Below are 24,067 nucleotides of genomic sequence, written 5' to 3'. Positions count from 1 at the left end.
AATACAAAAATACAAATTTAGACTTTGTTTAAAGTCCCCCAATGACAATTTGTATTTAAAAAAACATTCCCGGTAGTGTTTTAATTATGATTATTAATTTTTTTTTACTAAAATCCCACAACTTAAATGTCTTAAAAAGACATTTTTCATGTTGATCTGAAGCCTCTGTTTCCAAAATCTCCTCTGAGGGGGCGTGGCTTTTGGAGCTGAGCTGAGTAACCCCCCCCGTCTCGGATAATTCTGATAGCTCTGTCTCACTAGCGTAAATCTTCACCACTGCTACATAAAAACATCCATCAATCTGGGTAATGTCCAGCCGTATGGTTCTGATCCGGATGTCAGCTGGACGAGGAAGTGAAGATCTTCATGGACAGAACTTCCTCCAAAATCCTGATTCTTTCTCCTTCCAGTTCACCAAAGACTCTTTTAGCTAATTCTCCAATGTTTATTGACTGTGATCAATACATTCAATCATTGGTTTCTCAGAGTTCTTGATAAAATAATCAAAGCTAACATCAAAATGCTCTTTCATTGATTTACAATCCTTTCCAACTGCGGTCAAATGAGCCGCCGTTCACATTTCCGTGGTCACATCAAGAAGCTCCGTGGAGTCTGGTGGAGATTTTCCAGCGTTCTCAGTCCTGCTACCGTAAGTATTGGATGAAACTCACACCAAAAATCCAGTGATGCTGATTTGACCACAGAAATGTGAACGGCGGCTCATTTGACTGCAGTCAATGTGAAGATACCATCTTCTCTTCTCCAGAACCTGAACTAGACACTAGGAACAGATGAGGGTTTAGTGCATGTGCAGCAGAGCTGTTGATGGAAAGAAGATCATTCATTCAAACAGAGTCTGTCCAAGACACTTTGATTGATTTAAGAGGAGAAGTACTCGGAAATGTAAAAATGAAATTATTTCTTAATACATTTGTTCTCTTTCTTAAGAACACAGACACGTTTAAAAACGGAAAAACTGGATTTTCATCAGAGGGGGACTTTAAGTAAAAAGCCTGACAACCGTTCAGGGTGTAGCACGCCCAGCCGTAGGTGGAATAGGCTCCAGCAACCTTGTGACCCAAAAAGTGATTTAGCATGCTCAGAAGGGAGTGGATGTTAATTGATGGTGAATAGCTTGATTTTTCTGATGTGCATCTGACATTAAACTCCTTTTTTTGGAAGGTAAATGTTTCATAATGATTGTGCCGATTCTCATTTTTAGGCTGAATGTTGCTTTTTAGAGACAAAAACTTGATTTTATTCTATTTGGAGGGAATTAGAGCTTTAAAAAAACAAACAAAAAAATGAACAAAGCTAAAGAATTCAAATATATCTCATTGCAAGACGCTCAAATCCTACTCAGACTACAGACCTCCACAGGACTGACAGGTACAACAACCTGGATGGCCTTTCTCTTTCCGGAAGTTTGGCATTTTAACAGAAACAGTCTCCATCAACACTAATATAATGAGTTCCTCTGCAGTTTATATGCATATTTGTGTACACCCACACTCAGTATGTACACTATATACACTAAGGCAAAGTTCAGTATTATTCCATTTATATTTATAGAACAAAATAAAATGATATATTCATAAAAAGACATTTCACATTGTAGTACTTTGTGGGCTTTGAAACAGTTTTGTCCTGAAGTCATTTCCCTTTTTGACTGATGGCATTTTAATCCACCTCTGTGAGAATTGTGAGGCAAAATAATCTAGAGGTCAAGTCTCCCTTAAGTCTGGGTAAGCCTAATGCAGGATAGAGTCCTGCATTGTCTTGGTATTAGTCCGGTTTGGCCTTTCCTAAACAGTACTTTCCATCTCCCACTCGGCCCCCTCTAACGTCTCCATGCCGTTCACAGAGATGCTCCTCTTAGTCCAGATCCCACTGATTCGGCGAGGTTTCCTCTGAAGCTGTGGAGCGCCGCTGTCCGACGTCTCGTCCGTGTCAAAGGACTGGCTCTTCTTCGGCCTGGAGTCCAGCATGAGGAGCCGGCTGAGCCGGGAGTCCAGCGCTCCGTCCAGCAGCGGCACTCGGTCTCTGTAGCGTCTTGTCATGGTGCTGCCGCTGGAGACTCCTGGCTCCCGGCCCTGCGCCCCCCACAGCTCCAGCGAGGTGATTGTCCCGAGGAGATTATCCAGGTTTGAGCGGGGTTTAACAGGAGCCGACCTTAAAATGTTGGCGAGAGTGCTGTTGGGGCTGTAGGTGCCCCTGGCTGTGGAGCCTGAGGAGGAGGAGGAGGAGGAGGTGAGGCTGCTCTGGAGGGAGCCGCATTTGAACTCCACCCGCTCATCCGGAAGAGTGGCTTTGACCTGAGGCTCCGTCTGGTTCTGAGGCTGCGACATGACCAGCACACTGCTGGTGGTCTGAGTGTGCGAGTCGTAGAAGCTGGGAAGTTTTGCAGCCGGGAAGAGAGGATCTGCAGCTTTGTAGCGCATCATGAGGAAGACGATGAACACCAGCAGGGTGGTCACGATGACCCCCCCCACCACCAGGATCATGGTTCCTCCCAGCAGCTGGCTGCGTGCAGATCGGCACTGGGAATAGTCGACCTGGGTGAGAAAATGTGTGCAGCCCACCACGCTGGTGGCAGTGAGGGTGCTGGCAGCGTCGTCCCAGGCGGCCAGAACGCACACGTCATAGCGGGTTCCCGCCACCAGATTGTTCACGGTGAAAGAGGTCCTCGAGGGCGCAATCATTCTGGAAAAACACAAGAGAAACTCTCAACTTCAATCATCATGACTGTTCACACATTCAAATGGTGGTGCAAACAGAATCAATAAATACATATCTTTTATTTGCTTCTCTATTATGGAAGCGTTTGTAACTCAAAAATAAAAGTCAGTACTGGAAATGCTATTTCATTTTCAAAATGTACCTGCATCATTTGTCTCTTAAATGAAATTAAAAAGCAATTATCAAAACTGCTTTTTCATTTTCTTCTTCAACTCCGCTCATTCTGTAACTTAATTAAAATGATAAAGAAAATGGCATTTGACAATTCATTTTCAAAAAGTTCTTTAGTAATTGTGTACCAAAATTAAATCAGAAATATCCATCCATCCATCCATCTTCCTGACCGCTTCGTCCCTTCTGGGGTCACGGGGTGCCGGAGCCTATCCCGGCTACTGAAGGGCGAAGGCGGGGTACACCCTGGACAGGTCGCCAGTCTGTCGCAGGGCCTCAATCACACACACATCCACTCTCACATTCACACCTAGGGACAATTTAGAGTCACCAATTAACCTATGAAGCATGTTTTTGGACGGTGGGAGGAAGCCGGAGTCCCCGGTGAAAACCCACGCATGCACGGGGAGAACATGCAAACTCCACACAGAAAGGTCCCAGCCGGGAGTTGAACCGGGGCCTTCTCGCTGTGAGGCAAGAGCGCTAACCACCACGCCACCGTGCAGCCCAATCAGAAATATCAAATTTCAAAATGAAAATGGATTAACAGAAATGCTTTTTCCTTTTCAAAATGTACCTGCAATGTTTGTCTCTTAAATAAAATGAAAAAGCAATCAGAACGCTTTTTCATTTTCTTCTTCATCACTGCTCATTCTGTGACAAAATCAACGAGACAAAGCCAAATGACATTGCTTTTTCGTTGTCACATTCTGCTGCGTAATAAGTGTCTCAAAAATCTATAGGAGATCTGGAACGTCCAAAGGGTGCACGACGATGACGTCAGAGCTCCTCCTGCTCTGGTTAGGTTCGTGCTGTCGGGAAGCTACATGCCGTTCTTATTGATTTATATAGAGAAAATGGGCAAAAAAGGAAGCAAGAGGGGAAAAAACGAGCTCAAAGCTGAGATTTATCATTCCCAATGAACTTTTGTTTTTTAAAACATTAAAGACTGAGAAAAGCGGGATACTCTGTGGATAGTTTGACAGTCTGTTACTGCCGCCGCGTTCTCTGGCTGCAGCTCGATGCAGCGACGTGTCCAGCAGAGCTCACGATGAATATGCCGGCAGACAGACAGCTATGCTGGGGCTGGATCACACTTAAACCTCCAGAACTTTGGGATGTTTTGCATATTTTCGCGCAGCGAAAGAGGGACGGGCCACACACTCAAAGCTGAGATTTATCTTTTCATCTACAAATAACTGGCGTTGTTTAAACTACATTTAAAACGTCCCCCGGTGCGCTTGCTGTTCGGAACGTCGGGGGTCAGCAGCAGTCGGGACGCGGCGAGCCGGTACCACCAGACGTGGTACTGGTTACGAACCGGAGCCGGGTTAGGGTGCAGGAGCTCTCCAGGTCCTAGCGCCGGGCCGGTTCTAGCTAGCAGCTCGGAGGTTGGAGACCCGCCCGTGATCTAGTGAGAGCAGCCGGTGAGTTAGAGGGCGAGGACTTAGGGACGCCCAAAACGTCAAAAGGGATGAGGGGGGGATCCCGAACGTTAACGAGATGGGCCGAAACTTCCAAAATAAAGCGCTGCCTGTTCTCAGTTTGAGTTTTAATCGTCATTGTTTTCTCTAGCTTAACTATAACTCTAGGTGAACAGTGGTGTTATGCTACAGTGTTTTCAAAAATAACAACAATAATTCTACATCGCTCAAATATGCTAATACTTGCTAAAAGCTAAATTAGCAAAAGGAACTAAACATTGCTTACTGATGCAAACATTCACGCTAAATGCAAACTTTGCTGAGCAAACAACTATTGAAAAAAAATAATTAATAGTAGAAATGGTGTACTTTTTCAGCCTGCTTCAAAATGCTTTACAGTCATTGTTACTCGTTCATACATAGCAGAGCTGCCATCTACAGTGTTAGCGGGACCATACTGAGCAATGAGGGATCCAAGGTAAAGTGCTCAAAGGTACAGTGATAAACCTGCGATCAGACAACCACTCTACCACAGCAACAAACACGGCCATCAGGAAATTACATTTATTAATAATTAACAGAAATACTGATTACAAAGTACACTCACGGGTCACTTTATTGGGCACACCAGTCCAACTGTTCAATACAAGTTTCTAATCAGTTAATCACATGGCGTCTAATCCATGAATTTAGTCTGAATATTTCAGAAACTGCTGATCTACAGGGATTTTTACCCACAACCATCTCTGGGGTTTACAGAGAATGGTCAGAAAAAGAGAAAATATCCAGAGAGCAGCAGTTCTGTGGGTGTAAATGCTTTGTTGATGTCAGAGGTCAGAGGAGAAAGACCAGACTGGAATTTGGTGTCAGTAACATGAAAGCATGAAAGCATCCTGTCTTGTATTAACGGTTCAGGTTGGTGGTTGTAGTATAATGGTCTAGGGGATCTTTTGGCACACTTTGACCCCTCAGTACCAACTGATCGTGGTTCCAACCCCACAGTCTACCTGAGTATTGTTGCTGACCATGTCCATCCCTTTATGACCACAGAGTACCATCTCCTGATGCTACTTGTCCGTGGTCCCCAACCTTTTTGTGGCTGCAGACTGGCCAACCCAGGAGGATTTTACCACGGCCCGGGGGAGGGGGTCAAGTCAAGAGTGGTTAAAAACATATCCCTTCCATTTGCAAAGAAAGGTTCCACATGCAACTTTTCTCATGTTACACGCCGCCAGACAGCTTTTAGCCTTCAAGCTAATCGAGAGAATCCGGTCAATTTTTAAAATAAAAGATTTCCGTCTCATAAAAAAAGGTAATAATTTATTAGTTCTTCCACGGCCCGGTGGCAAGGGATCCATGGACTGGCACCGCTCCGCGGCCCAGTGGTTGAGGACCCCTGCTCCATGTCATAAAGCTGGAATCATCTCAGACTGGTTTCTAGAACATGACGATGACTTCATTGGACTCTAATGACCTCCACAGTCAGCAGAACCCAATAGAACCTTTGGGATGGGGTGGAATCATCATGAATGTTCAGCTGACAAATCTACAGCAACTGTGTGATGCTATCAAGTCAATATGGATCAAACCCTCTGAGGAATGTTTCCAGAACCTTGTTGAATCTATGACACCAAGGATTAAGACAGTTCTCAAGGTTAAAATGGGTCCAATCTGGTACTAGCAAGATGGATCTAATAAAGTGGCCAGTGAGTGTAGAGTACTTAACAAAATCGTAACAGCTCATTGACACAGAGCATCATATCTTTTGGATTATAATTTGCACTGTAGCATAAAACGCATTAAGGGAAACAAAACGACAGCACTACCCAGAAATCCTAGAGTGATTAGTCAGAGGTGCTAATAGGACGTGGCTTCTTATCAGGAATACTTTTTTTGTTGTTGTTTTGTTCTCTGAGAGAAAAAACACGATCTAACCCAGAACCTTTGTAGAGACACATTCTTATGTACTCTTTCATTCTGAAACAGCAGGATCCAGAAGACAAGTGGAATGCATCAAAGGAAACCCTGACCTTCCTTCACTCTGATGACCTTGCAGATGTATTCTCAACTCACCTGTAGGTGGCAACCTCGTCCTCTGAGCAGTTGTACTGCAGTTGGTACATCTTTACCTTGGGGGCTGCTTTGCCGACTGTCCATTGGACCAGTGCAGACGCTGTTGTTACGTCTGAGACAGACAGTGTTCTCTCTGGCTGGTTTTGAGGAGTCCCTTTCATCTTTGTAGTTCCTGTGATGTCAGACAGCTTGGAGTTTGGCTGGACTAGTGGCCCTGTGTCATTGCTCAGAAATGGGATCTGCCTAATGGACACCTCCACTGAGGCTGTGGTTTCTCCAGCCACATTAGCAGCAATGCAGGTAAAAACGCCATGATCCTTGGAGGAGGTGATGGTGATACTCATTGTTCCATTTCTATACACTTTGGTTCTGGAGGAGTTTCCAAGCAGCAGATCATCAGGTGAGATCCAGTGGATAGCAGGAGAGGGGTCTCCTGTGGCTTCACACCTCAAAGTTGCTGTCTGGCCCTCCAGAACAACCACCTTGTGAGTGTGCTGGAGAAAAAGTGGTGGCTGACATAAGAACTCCTCCTCTTTCACATCCCAAAAGTGACGACCCTTCAATGGAGGCGGGGAGGCGCAGGTCTCCAGGTCGTTCTCCCTCTCGAGCCTTCGTAGCCAAAGCATCTCACAGTTACAGTGCAGAGGGTTCCCCCCCAGGCTCAAGGACAGCTGGGCAGAGTCCAGCGCACTCAGGGTCGGTAAGTCCTGCGCCCGAGCAAAGATGGGATCTGGGGGAAGCTTTTGCAAACGGTTTGAAGCGAGGTCCACTCTCTCCAGCATTTCCAAGTAAGCAAAGGTTCCTTCTGGAATGAATTCTAGTAGATTGTGGTCGACACTAAGTTGGTGCAGGTTGACCATCTGTCTGACCGAGTTCCAGGGAAGGGAGACCAGATTGTTGAAGGAAAGATCCAAGTCCTCCAAAGCCCCCATCGGGTCTTCAAAAGCCTTATCGTGGATCCGACCCAGCTGGTTGTTGTTCAGGACAAGATGCTGTAGGTTCACCAACCCTCGGAAGTCATCAGAACCTATCTTTGTTAGGCGGTTGTTGTCAAGATGGAGTGAGCGCAAAGTTTCCAGGTCACTAAAGGCAAAGGGCTGGATGTAGCTGATGGTGTTCCGGGAGAGAGTCAGGTCCACCAGGTCGCTCATATTTGCAAAGTCCTTCTGTGTGATGTGAAGGATGAAGTTGCCTCCCAGCCTGAGCTCCACCGTGCTCCGATCAATGTCCGGAGGAACGAACAGAAGGCCTTTGGAAGGACACAGAGTTCCCAGGGATTCCGAAAGGTTCTGGCAGACACAGTACTTGGGACATGCATGGACAATCATCACTGTGGCTACCACGACGAGCAGGCAGCAGACGATGTGGTCCATGGTGGAGACACGCGCATTAATCTGCAGGAGACAAAAGGGACAAAAGACGAGTCAAAGATCATTTCCTTCCACTAGGGGTGGACCACTTGCCACGGTTCAGCAAATGTACCACGGATTAGACACCGCCCTCTTCCCCTCCTCCCACCGCCGCCACTGCGTACCTCGAGTGTGCATTATTAAAATCAATTGTCTATCCACACCAAATCCAATCTGCGTCAAATTTATGAACTGTGCACAGTTTTTGTTCTAACATGTGTCATAGTTTCTTCTTGACGGTTATCCAAAAGTCTGTTAACCTGAAAGGGTAGCCAAACCCTAAATCTTTTGTCTGTTGACCTCTATAAATGGACTTTAAAAGTGTTATCCGTTCATCATTGCCAAATTTTTGACAAGTGAAATAAACTTGTTTAGTTCTCGAAAATATAGTCAAAAACCACCTGTGTGCTCCCTCTACAGGTTGAATCAAGATATTACATTTGAATTTTGGGATTGGTCAAAACATTTAAGTCCCACGACATTTCAGAAGTCTCACATCATGATCTGCAGATCCAGTAATGATAACAGTCCTGTTCCCCAAACCCCACCCCTTTAACTAGATTTTCAAATTTCCGCTGTGGGCGGAGTCAGCCCCAAACTTCCCTATTTGGTTACCCTTGAAGCTCACAGTGTGTGGGGAGAGCTTCCGTCAAAAACTTTTCTTGAACTTTTCATGGAGAATGTGGATACTGAGAGATCAGGTTTGTTTATTCTGAAAAGCTGAATAAAAGCATCGATACACGTCTCCATGTCTGGGTTCAGAGCAGCCGCTGTTCCACGACCGCCGCTCCTGCAACAGACGTCACGTTAGGGGATGGCTGTATGGCAAGCCAAAAGGATAAAAAATCGCTTGGAAAAGCGGGCATGGCAGCGCCTCACCTGCACATGTACCACAGACAATAATAATTATTTGAAATATTTAAATGTCCCCTCAGTAATTTTCAATACTGTAATTAATACAAAAAATAATGAAAGTTAGATTTTAACTTTTTCATTTAAGATTTCATTTAGACATTAGTGGGTGGGGGGTGGGGCCAAGGAAAAATGGCATATTCATCATTCTTTTCACTCAGTTTTTGCAGATTTGGTCTCAAGACATGTAAATGTTACCAGAAAATACATGTTTTTACATTTTTATTCATGTTTAAAGTTCAAAGATGTGTGAGTGTATATTTATGTTTTGAAGTATTTTATATATATATATATATATATATATATATACATATATAGGGCCTCATTGGTTAATTGGTGACTCTAAATTGCCCCTAGGTGTGAATGTGAGAGTGAATGTGTGTGTGATTGAGGCCCTGTGACGGACTGGCGACCTGTCCAGGGTGTACCCCGCCTTCGCCCATCAGTAGCTGGGATAGGCTCCGGCACCCCCACGATCCCGAATGGGAAAAAGCGGACAAGAAGATGAATGAATAAATGAAAGTACTTCATATATGTTTTCTCAAGTATATGTTTTAAAGCTTTTCAAAAAATAATTTTTAGACTTTTATCTTGTTTTTTTTTACATTTTACTGATACGAAAAATGATCCGAACCGTGAGTTTTGTGCTCCGTTACACCTCAAACTTCCACCCATACTAGATGATTGGTCACAATAGACAAGACTAGATGAGACTTTAATGAAGTTTTCAATTCATATAAGCTAATTTGCCTTTCTTCCAATTCAGGTATAACATCCACAGACTATTTTAGCATTTAACTAAAAGTATTTTCAAGCCTAACGCAATTGTGTTCCATCAAAAATCAAAGCATTGTACTGCTATTTGAATCATTTCTTAAGGGTTCCTCATGATTCCCAGAAGTGACACACTTACAGCTGTGCTTTGTAGCCTTATTGTTTGTAAAGTCTCTTTTAGAATGAGGCCTCAGAGCCTTTTTAAAGAGTGCAACACACTTCAGAAATGTAGAAGCATGGCAAAAATGTTTTTATGCACTTTCTACTGTGAATATGAGAAAAAAGAAGAACTTCTTTGAAATCTTTGTCACTGCTATAAAACTATACAGGAAACACATGAATCAGTGACATTACAGCCACAGAATTCCTGAGATTCTGGTGCAGAAACGTCTACATGGGAGACTCCCTTCACCTGCCAGAGGTTTAGGGACTTTTTGACTGAATGCCCGCAATCTGTTCAACTCAAACTCTCTCCATTGTTTCCTCATGATATGCAGTGGTTCACACATCACTGGACTCCGACCCATCTCTCATACATCATCATCACTGCCGTGGTCATGGAGGATCAGTCTGAATACAGGAACCACTCCACACCACAGATCCCTTTGGCTCTATACTTCCTGAGGGAAGAAGGAACGCTGAAGAAGGATGTTCTATGGAGCCACCACAGGGATCCTCCGGATGTACTGGATCATTAGAGCACGAGTTCAGCAGAGGACAGCAGAGCGTTGCAGCGGCTGATTAACAGCCCAAAGGACCTCCGGTTGCTCTCTGCCAAGAGGACATGGTCAGCTCTCTCTGCCTCTGCAGTGCAACACATCGTCAAGGGCTGCTCTCATACAGTAACCGCCTACAGGAGCTGTTCTTCCCTGGTCAGCGAGACGGGTCATCCAGAACCCAGGAGAGTGAGTTCTGTTTCACTAACATTGATATGTGAAAGAGACTTCAGGGCAGAACTGCAGAGAAGATGTCTACACAATTATTCCTGTAAGTATGGAACTACAATGGGGCCAATATTATTGAAATCCAAAGAAAACAAATAGAAAAAAAATATTGGTGTTTGGACACAAAAAAAGTTAAATGTACAAAACTTTTTGCTATTCTAATTTAAACTAAATTATTTTCACCTTCAAATGTTCAGTTTTTTTAGGTTTCAAAACTCAACAATTCAATTTCAATACTTTTTTCAGCTTCAAATTTTTTCTTCACTTTCAACTCTTTTTTCTTTTTCTTTTCAAATTGGAAAATTTCAGTTTCAAAACCTTTGGCCTCAATTTGGTGCATTGGGGCGGAGGTAACTTCAGTTCTGGTGGATTCACTGACTCTGAGAGCTGTGATTACTGTCAGAAAACAGCTGTATTATCTGTACTATCACAGTCGGAAGTTGTCCCAAGATGGGCGTAAAAAGCTGAGTTTTATCTTGTACAAAACACCCTTCTAGCCCGTTCAGAGAGCCATCTTATCGTGTTACAAGCAGACATCAAAAACTTCCTTAGAAAACATTGAAAACGTCCTTTTTAATGTACTTAGAACATCAAGTTAGAAGATTTGAAATTGAAATTTTAGAAATTTTAGATTTGAAAACACAAAAAAGAGTTGAAACTGAAAAAAAATTTTTACATTGAAATTTCGATTTTGTAAACTTTAAAAAGGAACATTTGAAGCTGAAAATAAGTAAGCTTATTTTAGAATAGCAAAAATTTTACACATTTAAAAATATTTTTGGTCAACACTAATATTTTTTTTAATGTATTTTATTTGGGTTTCAAATAATGTTGGCCCCCAATTTAGCTCCATACATCAAGGCATCGAAAGTGTCCTTAGAAAAAAACATTGAAAACATCCTTTTTAACGTCCTTAAAACGTCATGTTAGCCCCGCCCCAATGCGGCATGACGGGGCAAAAGGTTTTGAAACTGAAATTTTCAGATTAAAAAACAAAAAAAATAAAATGATTTGAAACAAAAAATTAATTTTCAAATTTAATTTTTGAACGCTAAAAAAATTAACATTTGAAGCTGAAAATAGTTCCTTTTATTTTAGAATAGGAAAAAGTTTCAGACATTTAAAACAAATCTTTTTTTGGCCAAACATCAATTTTTTTTTTTTAATTTGTTCTATTTGGATTTCAAATAATATTGGCCCCAATTTAGCTCCACATATTAGGAGTCACATTCCTGATGGAAACTAAATGGGTGAAAGGATTGTTGGTCTTCTATTGTTTATTAAATGTTAGAAACTAACATTCTTGGTAGAGAAAAAACCCTCCGTATTTTAGATGTGAACAGTCTGTGTTCTCGTGTTTCACTTGATTTCAGACGACAGAACATCTCTGCAGTTCTGGATCCACCTGTGAAAGACGCTCCTGCCTGCAGTCATTTTTATATTCCACATGAATGCATTCTGCTGCTCTTTCAAGCCAGATTTTCGTTCTCACAGTACAACATGCAATATTAACTGCTGCCACAAATGTGCGCTGAGGTCTGGTAAATCTGTGTGGCATGGTCCCTTTGTGGGAAGCTCTTTCCCCAACACTTCACAAAGCGGACTCTCCGCTCTGCTCTCGTCTCCTCACATTTTCAAGACGCCTTTACGTGTTTGTTTATTCATGTCTCATTCCCATGGATTTTATGGGCCAATGTGGGCGAGTTACAGGAGCGAGAAAGTGTGTGCATTCAGAGAAAAGCAGGTTGGTATGTGGAAAACGGTCTACACGTGCGCCATATAGCGTCTTTAAAGTCCCAACCTGATCATCTTTGATCTATTTTGAAAAGCATTCCCAGTGGTCTTTTAATTATGATTATTCCATTTTTAGCCAAGATTAAAGTCATCAGAAAACTTCCACAAGAACATGTTAAAAACACAAAAACACAACTTTCACTGGAGTGGGACTTTCAAGAGGAACTTACAGTTTAGGAAAGGAAAAATCAAAAAGTTGCATGTTTTTTTTTTTTTTTTATCAATAAATGAATCCAAATTAAAAAAAATATGTCAAATTTGTCAAACAGATTCCAGCACTTTAATGCTAAAACTTTGTGCAAAACTGGAAATTGTGTTTTTAAACTGTTAAGTGTGTTATTTTTGTAAGTTCTTATAAAACTATTTGGACAAAAAACTACTGGATTCTAGCTTGGAGGAATTCTGGTTGTAACAGCATTGATGAGTCATGATTGAAGCATTCCAGTGTTTCCCATTTCCAGCGTCTGTTACAGCAAATGAACAGATTCTGCAGAACGGATGAAAACAAGATTTTACTTTTTCCAAAATGTGACGGGCTCGGACTGAGAGCATCGATCCATGCTTTTACAATGGGATCGGACTTTAGGTTTAGCACTAAAAATGCATGAGATCTTCCTGAAATATGTTCCTTTGGGCTTCAAATCTTAATGTACTTTCCTGAGTAAACGCAGCCGTAACAGACAAAACATGTTTCCTTTGAAAGGGGCAGTACAATGTGGCTTTCAGCTTCCCTAGTCCTGAAATGAGTTCACATTTTTGTGTGTGAGTTCATATTTTTGCATTTCAAAGACCTAAATGAGTAAAGCAATAATAAAACACTCTCACAGGGGGACAAGTTCAACAGCTTCTGAGCCCTGATATGAAGAAAGGAAATTAAAAAAAAAGTCAACAATTAACTGGAAGGAAAAGTGAAGAGTTGGAGACTCAAGACAACAACAATAATTTTCCAGAAAAACCACAAAGAAGGTAAAACATTCTAAACACTGAACTCTCTGACTTTATTTAACCAAAGCAAAGCAACTACTAAGAGGACACCAGAGATGTGAGATGTTTCCATCAGTTCAAATGTTTATCTAACATGTGTGTTGACTGCATGTTGCAACAGAGCTCACAAGCTCACTTCTGCTTAGCTTGCTAGCATGCTATACTGTCCACCGGGGTCTAGCTAGCGTAGCGAGCTAACCCACTGAGAGTCCACCTATGTCCAATTTCAACACTAATGATAGTAAAAATGTGCTTTATTGATGCTCCTGACATTTAGCCAAACAGAAAAACAGCTGTTAATACTTTGGAGCTATGACATCCATCACATGCATTTTGGACCAGACACACACAAAAAGGAACTGGAGTCAAACTGTTTTCTAGAACTCTGTAGCCATTTTAAATTTTGTGCCTTTAGGAGATTTTTGAGGACTATGTTTTCTTTTCTAGAATCATTTTACCCTCGAATTTTGACTTTTACCACAAATAGAATAAATATGTTAAATATTATTTGCTACACAACATATCTTTCACAATAATATATAACTGAGTTGAGTTCTTTCATCTCAGGGCATTTATGACTCACCTGCAAACACTTGAGTTTTGGTTTCCAGGAAACTGCTTTAGAAAGAAGTTCAATGCCATCCCTGTAGAAAAAAAAAACAAAGGAAAAATGAAAATAACAATCAGGAAATTGTTCCTTTAGTAAAACAGTGAACTGCAATTCAGTATTGAATGTGGGGGTAAAAACCTGCTTTTACACCAACATGGAACATTCACATTTCATCACTCTGTAACTCTTACCCTTTTTGAATGTTCTCACTTTCTGAACACATTCATGGCTAAACTAACAACGAATAAACAAATATGCCTGAAGACAAAAAAACAAAAAAGGCAATGTAAAAGAAAGGTTTTTGCTATGTTTTATGCTAACTAAAACAATTGGAAAGGCCAAGTATTTACTGAAATGTGCTTGCTAAAACATTTCATCCTAAAGCTCTTTAAATTCGATGTGATTAATTGTCCACAAACCGGAAAAAAGCAAAACGATGCTGAACATACAAAAGATCTAACTTTGAACAGCAGCGGAGAAACGAATGAAAAATAAAACCATGCAGCACGCTGAAACTCCTGTTAGCTGTTAAATATTTAGTTGTAGAGTACTGAAAAATGTCATTGTTTTAGTTTAAAATGATAAAATACATCCTATAAACACTCATTTAGTTATGAATGCTTAGATTAAAAAAAAAACAAATTGGGGTAAATACTAAACGTTGAAGGTTATAAAATTATACTCTCTTCTGAATTATTGAAGAAAATGGTACATATTTTAATTGTATAAATATACATATATATATATGACTGTAGGATACAGATTGTATGTGTACATATATTTTATATATTATAATACACATAATAAATAATATATACATCATATATAATATATATTAAAAACTGTACTATACACACACACATATATATATATATATATATATATATATATATATATATATATATATATATATATTTATATATATTCATTCATTCATTTTCCTGACCGCTTCGTCCCTTTCGGGGTCGCGGGGGCGCCGGAGCCTAACCCGGCTACTGATATATATATATATATATACCTTGCAAAATTAAATTTCTAATAAATCAAAGTTGCTTAATAATAACCTTCAGTATTTTGAGGAGGGGTTATTAGCTGATTATTGTTAGATAGATCAAGAAAAATCTGAATTGATCCTTTTTAACTCTGAGCTTATTAAAGACAATTGAAACACTGAATGAACTTAAATGAATATAAAAATGAAACCATTCTGGACCGTACCATAAATTCTAACTCACATGCTAAAAAGACACTGAAACAATGGAAATATAAAATATTAAAACATTTATGGCTGTTAATATCTAGATAATGGTAATATAAAAAACAGATAAAGGAAAGGAAAAAAATCAAACAATATCACTGCAACAAATGACTGAAAATTGAGTTATAGTGAAGGTGTAAACACAATTCCAATAAAGTTTTGAAATCCTGAATCAAACTTTAGATTCTTAATTAGCCAAGAATAAAACCTCCCAATAACAAGCAGATGCTGAAAAACTTAAAAAGAATCTTTAAATAAAAAAACAAACAATTATTGCCATATGTTAAACTGGAAATTAAATTTGAGCCACACCTAAAAATACTCTGAAAAATGTTAAATAATCTACCAAAAACAACTAAATAACGTCCTAAAATAGCCACATTTTATATTCAAGATAAAGATCTCTGAAAAATACTAAAGACCCAAAAATAATGTTTCTGTTTGACAGATCTAATTACGAAAAAGAAAAGTAAAAAGATGAAGAAAGCCATTCATGGTGACTGTTTATAAGGTGGGTCTTTTTTATAGAATAACTTGCATAAAATCACTAAGAATATCAACATATCCATAGGGAATCACATCGGAAATATTCTAAACAAGCTGAATATTTTGCAGCTTTGGTGTATTTTGGTACAAACGATCCATTTCTGCTTCACCGTCAAATAACAAACCTAATCAGTCTTTGCAGCAGCCAGAGCAAACCTTCAAACGGTCAGCCACTGATAAAAGGGTGGATGAGTAATTAGATGATCCTTTAGAGTCTATATGGTGAGCAAAGTGTGTCAGGATGATTCATGAACATGCAGGTAAGAGCTGCTGATGACTCAAAGACTGATGTCTGTTCTGAGAGACGTCTGATCATTGAGAGCAGCATCAACGCCAGCTCGCCGGCCGGCTCCTAATGCACGATTTACAACAAGTTCTGTGTCGATTCCCATAGATCTCAAGATGAGGCTTAGGCTGGGTTATGTTAGAGCACCACGACACGTGGCTTTATTTATAGACGGCAGATCCGCTGAGAGGCCTTAGGGAAGGTATTACTCGAGAGGCCAACCTGCCCATCATGAAGCTTAGAGCATTTAGCAACAACAATAACCAACCCCCCCATGAGAAACATCGATTTGGAGGAGATGAACTGATTTACAGTCAGCAAAGTGTTTTTGTAACCAGAATTCAAAACACTCTTTTAAAGAATGCAACACTTCTTACTAAATTAACGATAAGCATGAACAACTAGCATTCCAGATAATGATATTGGGGTCCTAAACACAGATTATTAGAAAGTATGTTTTATAAAATGCTATAGCAGATGATTCTTTTTCAACAAATCTTCACGTTTTGACAGCAGATCCATCCCTGTGAGTGAGAGGATCGGGACGTACAGTAGAAGAAAGGAGTCCCATAAGCTAATGTAAAACCCGTCTCTGTGAATAGCAGCGTCACAGCAGGGCTGCCGTCTGCTGCTCTTTACTGTGCTTCTCCTATTTACAGAGACCACGAGATTATGGGTTTGAATCCTCAGTCAGGTCACACACTGAAAGTGGGACACAATGCCTTCCTGCTTGACAATCAGCTCCATGACTGAGGGAAACTTTTAACAGCTTACCTTTTAAAAACTCACTATAACAAGAAATGTTTTTTTTTCCACTTACAAATCTGTCTGATCAGATGTTTATTACAGTTTATTAAACCTCAGTGTAGTTAGTCAGTTTATTTTCTTACTATTTAAAGTTATAGGATGATCTGGGTAAAAACTCCATTCTGATTGGCTGAAGGATGCCCATGAAAAACTGATAAAGGAGACCTAAAAAGGAAGTTTAATAGCCTGAAGGTTTGATTGAGGCCTGTGCAATAATAGCTGGTAACCAGAACAGCAGAAACTTGGAACATAGGTGGACATACATTATTCTACAGTTTATATAAAAAAAAAAAAATCAGGACAGCAGGAGAGATCTCTGTCCTTCAGATGTCTCCAGCATCTCTGTCACATTGGACCATCAATAGTTTGCTTCCTTTCTTTCCGTCTCACTTACAGAACTGACATACGGTGAATACTTGTTAATAAATGTTTTTATTATTAATTAATGAGAGTTTTTTGATAGCCATTCAATGATCAGAGTTAATGGTGGATATTTCTTGCAATAAAAGCAATATAAGAAATTATTTGTGGACTTTGTTTCTTTGGAACAAACTTTAGCTTCATCATCTGGACAAAACAAGCAGTAAGAGACAAACTTTCCCTCTGAAATGATGCTTTGATCACATGACGTTTAGCAGAGTTAGTAATGATGTAATGATTCTTCGTGAATCTGTAAAAAAATTCAATTCAAACTCGTCACCATGCTCATCATTGCAGAAAATTAAAAAAAAAAAAAAAATGGTTTGTCTCGGCCTGTGCTTAAATTTAGAAAAATGCAAAGCCAATGACATTTCTCCATGCAGGCTCGCTGTGAGTGTATGTAGCAGACTGTCTGCCTGTTCTTCATCTGTTTCCCTCCTGGGAAATTGTCGCAGCTCTTTCAGATTTAAACGTTTGACATACGCCCGTCCCTCCAGGATTTCGCGATGTTGCGATTGCAACTATTAACACAAATTCAAGCAAACCCCGCAATTTGTTGCTCACTCTGCAACTTTACATTTTCACTACAACTTTACTGCAACTTTGATCAATCTACTGTGACAACAGTCATATGACGACGCAGCTTCACGACTGTTTCTCTTTTTTATGAACTCTTTTTTCATCTGTTTTTTCTCTGAAAGCTGCGCACAGCAGCAGGGAGGGTTGCGCTGAGCGGGTGCAGTCTGTCATGTGGAGCACAACATGAACAGAGCATGAAAGGATTTGTGATCATTTCAGTGTTATGTATAATTGTTTATTTGTATTGAATCCTTTCTGTTAGTAGGAAAACAGTTTGATATAAGGGGCAAAAAGAAAACATACTTGGCCTTAAAATACCTTTAATTCATTGTTTTGAGAAAAAAAATCGAAATTGTGACTTTAAAACTGTGAGTGGAATCGAAGCGTGGCTTGACTAAATCATTATATCCCTATAGTAAACCCTCATTTAGCAGCTGAGAATGGTGAAGGCTAGAAAGCCATTACCACGACAATGTTTCAAACCATGGATCAAACTGCCAATTTCTTATAGAAAAGCTTTAAGCATAAAAAAAAAAAAAAATAAGATTAAAGTGACAGATTTTATTTTTCTTTCATAAGTGACCATGATATAAGCAGGATAATGCCCTTCGAGATGTGCATTGTCAGGAAATTATCAGGATAATTATCAGAAATGAAAATGATCAGAATGATGTGGAAGCAGCGTTGGACAAGACAATATGACTCTTTTTTATTTAGGGCTAGGTATCGATTTTAATTTCCAGAAATGATTTAAATTCAATTCACAAGAGCCTTAATCTATTTAATTCTAATTTTTTTCCGATTCTTTTATTCAATTCAACATTGAGTTTACACATTTATATACATTTGTTTAGAAATACATAAATCTATTATGTGTTTTGAAAATATTTATATTAATCTGATCCACCCCGCGACCCCGAAAGGGAAGAAGCGGCCAAGGAGATGAATGAATGAATGAATGAATGAATAATCTGATCCAGTTCACATACTGTAAATGTATCAGTGAAATAATGAGATTGTTAATATCATCCAGTGTTACATGGATTCTCTAAAGGAGAAGTTCTAACTAAAATGTTCAGATCATTCACATTGTAAACATTGTTCTGCTTCTCCTGGAGGACGTTTCAGTTTGGACACTAGGTGGAGATCATGCTATAGCATTACACCTTATTCCAGAAGAAGAAGACAGTATGAGAAAAAAACTGTGTTTTAGACCATAAATGGTTACTTTAAAAAATATTTTCTTAAAAGAGTTTAGAAAATTCATGTCTGTGAGTTTATAAAGATGTTCATTTATTCAGTAATGTATGTTTAGGTCGACCGAGTGTTAGCATTAGCCGTCCTATGGGAAATTCCATGAAACGTTAGCATCAAGCTAGAGTAATGGCCTGGGAGTACTACAGGCTCTGATTAATCTCTTCTAACCATGCAGAGACCTGCATGAACAAGAGAGAAAAATAAACATCTATTTTTCAGATATCCATCCATTGTTCTAAAGACACTGTGACTCACTCTACTGTGAGGCTAGTGGGTGTGGTTTGGTCATGTGACCTGGGAGCTGTATTCAACTGTAAATGTGTTCATGTCCGTGCATGAGATCAAGTCTATTCAGAGCTCTGAAGAACACCTTTACAGTTCCTTTAATAATGACATATGAATAGAAAGATGTTGGGAAGACACGTCTGATTGATTCAAAACATCACGGTAACAAAAAGTAACATTTATAAAAGCTTCACGTCTGGATGTTTTATGAACGTTGTCATATTTTTCAACATCTTTCTCATTGAGTCAATCCTTTGATGTCATTCTCAGCCAAAATGGCGTTGACCACGAAGCTAATAATCTGTCCTCCAATCTGATTAATATAAACCAATGTGTCCAATGTGAGCTGTTTCTGTTTTTAATAAAAGAATCAAAACTAAAAGATTACACCCCACCGTTCACTAACAGCTGAACTCGCTCAACACTCAAATCTGCGATAATCAGAGGATTTTTGCGTAAGTCTTAACGTTGACACGGCTGCAGCGTCCTGGTTAAACTGCCCGTCCCCCGGTGCAAAAGCAAGGTAAAACAAATCATAGCTCTGACAAAATTAAGCCATGATTACGGAGGGATTAGTAGTTTCACTGTGCCGCCCAGCCTGAGAATCAGTGATGCACTATGGCGAGAATTAATATCCCCTTCCCCCCCGTCCCACAGAGAGAACAGGAAGCACCTCCAACGGGAACGTGAGTGAAATCTGTGAGGATTAAAGTCTCCGTTTGCGCTCTACTTCACCTGAATGCGCACTGCTTGACTGAACATGCAAATCTTTGCAGGACAGTAAACATCTCCCAGACTTCTCATTAGTGAATTTGTATGTATTATTCAACATCTGGACAGAAAAACCGGAGTGAAACATGCGGTGAGATGCTCGTCCTGCAGAAGTACAACCGAGCAATAAGAAGTGACAAACTGTCAAATGCAGTATGTAGTAAATGTGGTCCATTTGAAAGAGGGAAATTACTATAAATATGTAAAGTGAAGGCAGTTGGAGGAACAACCTTCAGTTGTAGTCATAAAAATGAAATTTAGGCCATCTACTCAGAGAGACCAGAGAACAAACAGAGAACCTGAGGCCTGTGTGCTTCGGAGGAGCTAAAACAAAAAGTGCTGCCAAACAAAAGTAGGTTAAAAAGACTGCACTAAGCCTACTAGAGGAGGACAGACACATACTGGCTCTGCTGAAACACAAGGCGCTTCATAAGAAGTCTGAGATATGAGAGTGTCTGTAAAGGCTGATTGCAAATTTGTCTCAATAAGTCATTTATTCATATAATCCCTTGACCTGTAGTAATTAAACCTCAGCAGTACTGCCTTACACTAATAAAAAAACTGTAATGTGACTGTGGAGCATTACTGTTAATCCCAACACTGGCAGTCAATGCAGGCTAAAACCAGCTGTCGGTGCATAAATATGATACATATAAAGTAAATGTGCATTGGTCACATGTGCATTCTTATTTGGGTTAAAACTCTTACCACTCATTTCAGCTTTTGCTTTGCTCATGACACACCTGAACGGTTCACATCATCAAACTGCTAAACGGGTGACCGTGACTGGAAGAACACTGCTAATCTAAAGGTACGATCCGGTGATAGGAAGGTAACATTTGCTGTTGATCTATTTTCAAAGCATCATTGTAATCATCATAATGCCGTTTTTAGACTAAACCAAACAACCTGTGTCCTTAGAAATTTTCCTCTGAGATGTGGGTGGGCCAGCTTATTGCCCATCAAACCCTAATATTACCAGTGCAACAAAAACGGTGAGCGATATCGGAGCCATCCAGCTGTACAGTTCTGATCCAGACTCCAGCTCAGAACAGGAAAACAAAGACGTCTGTAGCCGCGTTTCCATCAACTCTGAAATTTTGCAAACTGGAATTTCCATAATAAATTCTCTTAATGGAAACATCACAATTTCTAAAAAAAACTTGCATTTTTCGAAAAATAGTTTTTGCTCTTAGATTAGGTGGTTTTTGGGCCGTATCGAAATAGACATTTTCCACAAAACTGCAATGGAAACACTTTTTTTTTTAAATAACTGTGCTTCCTGTAATGAACTCTCTGTCCTGAGCGCTGCACAGCGGCGCCATGAGAGGTCAGCTGTGTGTCATAGGGTATCGTTGGATCCACAGTTCCTCCATAAAATCATCAACCAAGATTTCCTCATTGCTTCATCTGTAGCCACACTTTTGCGACTTGGAATCTGAATTAGATGCGAAATTCTCCTTTGAGGATGAGCGCGAGTGCCGTTACAGAAACTTGAATGGACCTTGTCGTGTTTTCAAACAGAAAAAGCGTCCGGCTGCTTACTTGTTAGGATGGATATTCGTTTAAATGACTGCTGAACAGGTTTCTCACTACATCTGAGACTGTCAATGGAAAAGCTGCGGAGCATGCAGGCGGACTTGTTCTCATCCAGCGCCATGTTTTTAATGACTTATCGAGTGAGTTGGCTTGTGCTTTATCACATAATTATAATTTAATGGAAACGGTGTCATGGCAAAACTGTGTTATTTCAAAATTCCTAGAATTTCAATAAAGTTTTGTGCAAATGTTCAATGGAAATGTAGCTTGTAAGTGGATGCATCAGAATGGAGCAGAGAGCTTGTGGCCCCGCCCAGTGTAATTTCTACATCACAAATACAATCTTATTAAGCAGTATTTTTTTCATCTGCTCCTGATTCATAAAAAAATGAATAAATAAATATTCAGATATGCAACTTTTAACTTGACTGTCTTTAAATGTCTTGTCATCTGAAAAGTGTCTACAAAAACTTGTTAAAACACCCCCCAAAAAAAGAAGTTTTCATCAGAGCTTAAAAATATGCAGAGCTACAGGAGACAAGTAAAGAACTACTAATAAATAATACAATTATAAATGATGTTCATAAATAATGTTAAATAATTCAAATTATTCGTGCAAAACAAGGCCAAAATTAGATCCACCTCTTAAAAAGAGTTAAAAACAGCTGAAAGCACATAGAAACATACTGAACCTAAAACATTATACTATATACATATATAAATGTCTATAAATGTGCTGAACATCATGGTTGTAGCAGACAGTGTAAGGCTTAAATCCAACTGGAAAAAATGCATTACCTACAATAATGCTAGTGTGAATGTTTTTTGCTGAAAGTAGTCTCTAAAGATGCTAAAGTTTTTTTTTTCTGAAAATTGTCACAAATCGCCCTTTAATTGATGAACGGATTTGCTGAAAATGCAAAAGCTATTTGCAAGATGTTAAATTTGCCAAAACACAGTAAATTACGACAAAGAACTTTGAGAAAGTGCTGAAAAATTTGTTGTCAAATTGCTGAAAGATCCCTGATACATGCCAATTTAGCAAAAATATTTAGTCTGTTGCTTAGATATGAGCTAAACTCCAAATTAGCAAAAAATAAATAAAAGATAAAAAAGCTAGCTTGTTGCTTGAATACTAGCTTAAAGGGTTAGTAATGGGCTGGGACAAATTTAAAATAAGTATCCAGATGTATTCCATATGTTCTAATGTATCAAAAATAACAAATAATTACCGTTGACAAACGCAGGTTTTTGTAAAATTTGACAAAATCAACGACAAATCACACTCGCATTTGGCCCTGCTTCAGAAACGGCTCGATTTGGGTCACGTGACGCGTTGACGTCACATGAGAGAGACAGCGCCAGCAGCAGAATGCAGGCTGACCCAGGGTGTCTGCAGATACATGTATGTGTGTGCTCTGCGGCAAAGTTGAATTCTATAAACATCGGTGTTATGGTACGACGGAGTATTAGGGCCACCAAAAAAAATAAAATTATGATTTTTAAAGTCGTAAATTTACGAGATTTACAATCGAAATGAGCCTATTGTGAATGAACACTGAGCAGAACCAGACCGACTAAACTGTGAAAAGCTTCTGATTTCAACAGGTAAACTGAATGTTTAAAACATTGCACATGTTTGGAAGTTTCTTTGTTTGATTTTCAGTTTATTAATCATTGATGGTGGCTTGCAGGATCTCTGCAGATCCGTTGATCAGAGGTGGGACCAAGTCATTGTTTTGCAAGTCCGAGTCAAGTCCCAAGTCTTTGTCCTCAAGTCCGAGTCAAGTCCCAAGTCAAAAGCACTCAAGTCCCAAGTCGAGTCACAAGTCAACACCAACAAGTCTCAAGTCGAGTCACAAGTCCTACTATTAATGTTTCAAGTCATTTCAAGTCATTTAATAAACAATGTAATATTAATTACACAGATCATGCGTGCTTTTATGAACTGTATTTTACAAGCATTTTAGCTAAATTACCACTGAGTTGATGCATCTCCACTTCAAAAATCCAAAATAATTTCTCTATAACAAAAACGCATTTCATTCATCTTCCTGACCGCTATGTCCCTTTCGGGGTCGCGGGGGTGCCGGAGCCCATCCCGGCCACTGAAGGGCGAAGGCGGGGTACACCCTGGACAGGTCGCCAGTCTGTCGCAGGGCCTCAATCACACACCCATTCACTCTCACAGTCACACCTAGGGGCAATTTAGAGTCACCAATTAACCTATGAAGCATGTTTTTGGACGGTGGGAGGAAGCCGGAGTCCCCGGTGAAAACCCACGCATGCACGGGGAGAACATGCAAACTCCACACAGAAAGGTCCCAGCCGGGATTTTTGAACCGGGGCCTTCTCGCTGTGAGGCGAGAGCGCTAACCACTGCGCCACCGTGCAGCCCAACAAAAACGCAGTTAACCACATTTGAAATGTGGTAAGATGGAGACAGCAGGGAACCAGGGTAGTCTGGATATTTAAGGGGTCATAC

At 39.9% G+C, this 24,067-nt stretch overlaps 1 protein-coding gene across 1 annotated transcript in view; it reads right to left on the bottom strand.

Moving 5' to 3' along the window:
• Positions 1-1,544: 1,544 nt before the first annotated feature.
• Positions 1,545-24,067, bottom strand: part of LOC112158513 (leucine-rich repeat and fibronectin type-III domain-containing protein 2) — a 28,303-nt gene continuing 5,780 nt past the window's right edge. The window contains exons 2-4 of the mRNA XM_024291945.2: positions 13,808-13,868; positions 6,408-7,801; positions 1,545-2,703 (exon numbers count right to left, since the gene is read on the bottom strand). Coding sequence (XP_024147713.1) covers positions 1,806-2,703; positions 6,408-7,780 — 2,271 coding nt within the window. The 5' untranslated portion in view covers positions 7,781-7,801; positions 13,808-13,868 and the 3' untranslated portion in view covers positions 1,545-1,805. The remainder of the gene's footprint in view (positions 2,704-6,407; positions 7,802-13,807; positions 13,869-24,067) is intronic.

The sequence above is a fragment of the Oryzias melastigma genome, linkage group LG24 (genome assembly GCF_002922805.2).
Source record: "Oryzias melastigma strain HK-1 linkage group LG24, ASM292280v2, whole genome shotgun sequence".
Lineage (NCBI taxonomy): Eukaryota > Metazoa > Chordata > Actinopteri > Beloniformes > Adrianichthyidae > Oryzias > Oryzias melastigma.
The sequence above is the reverse complement of the archived record's forward strand: the minus strand, read 5'-3'. Positions and strand labels throughout refer to the sequence as shown.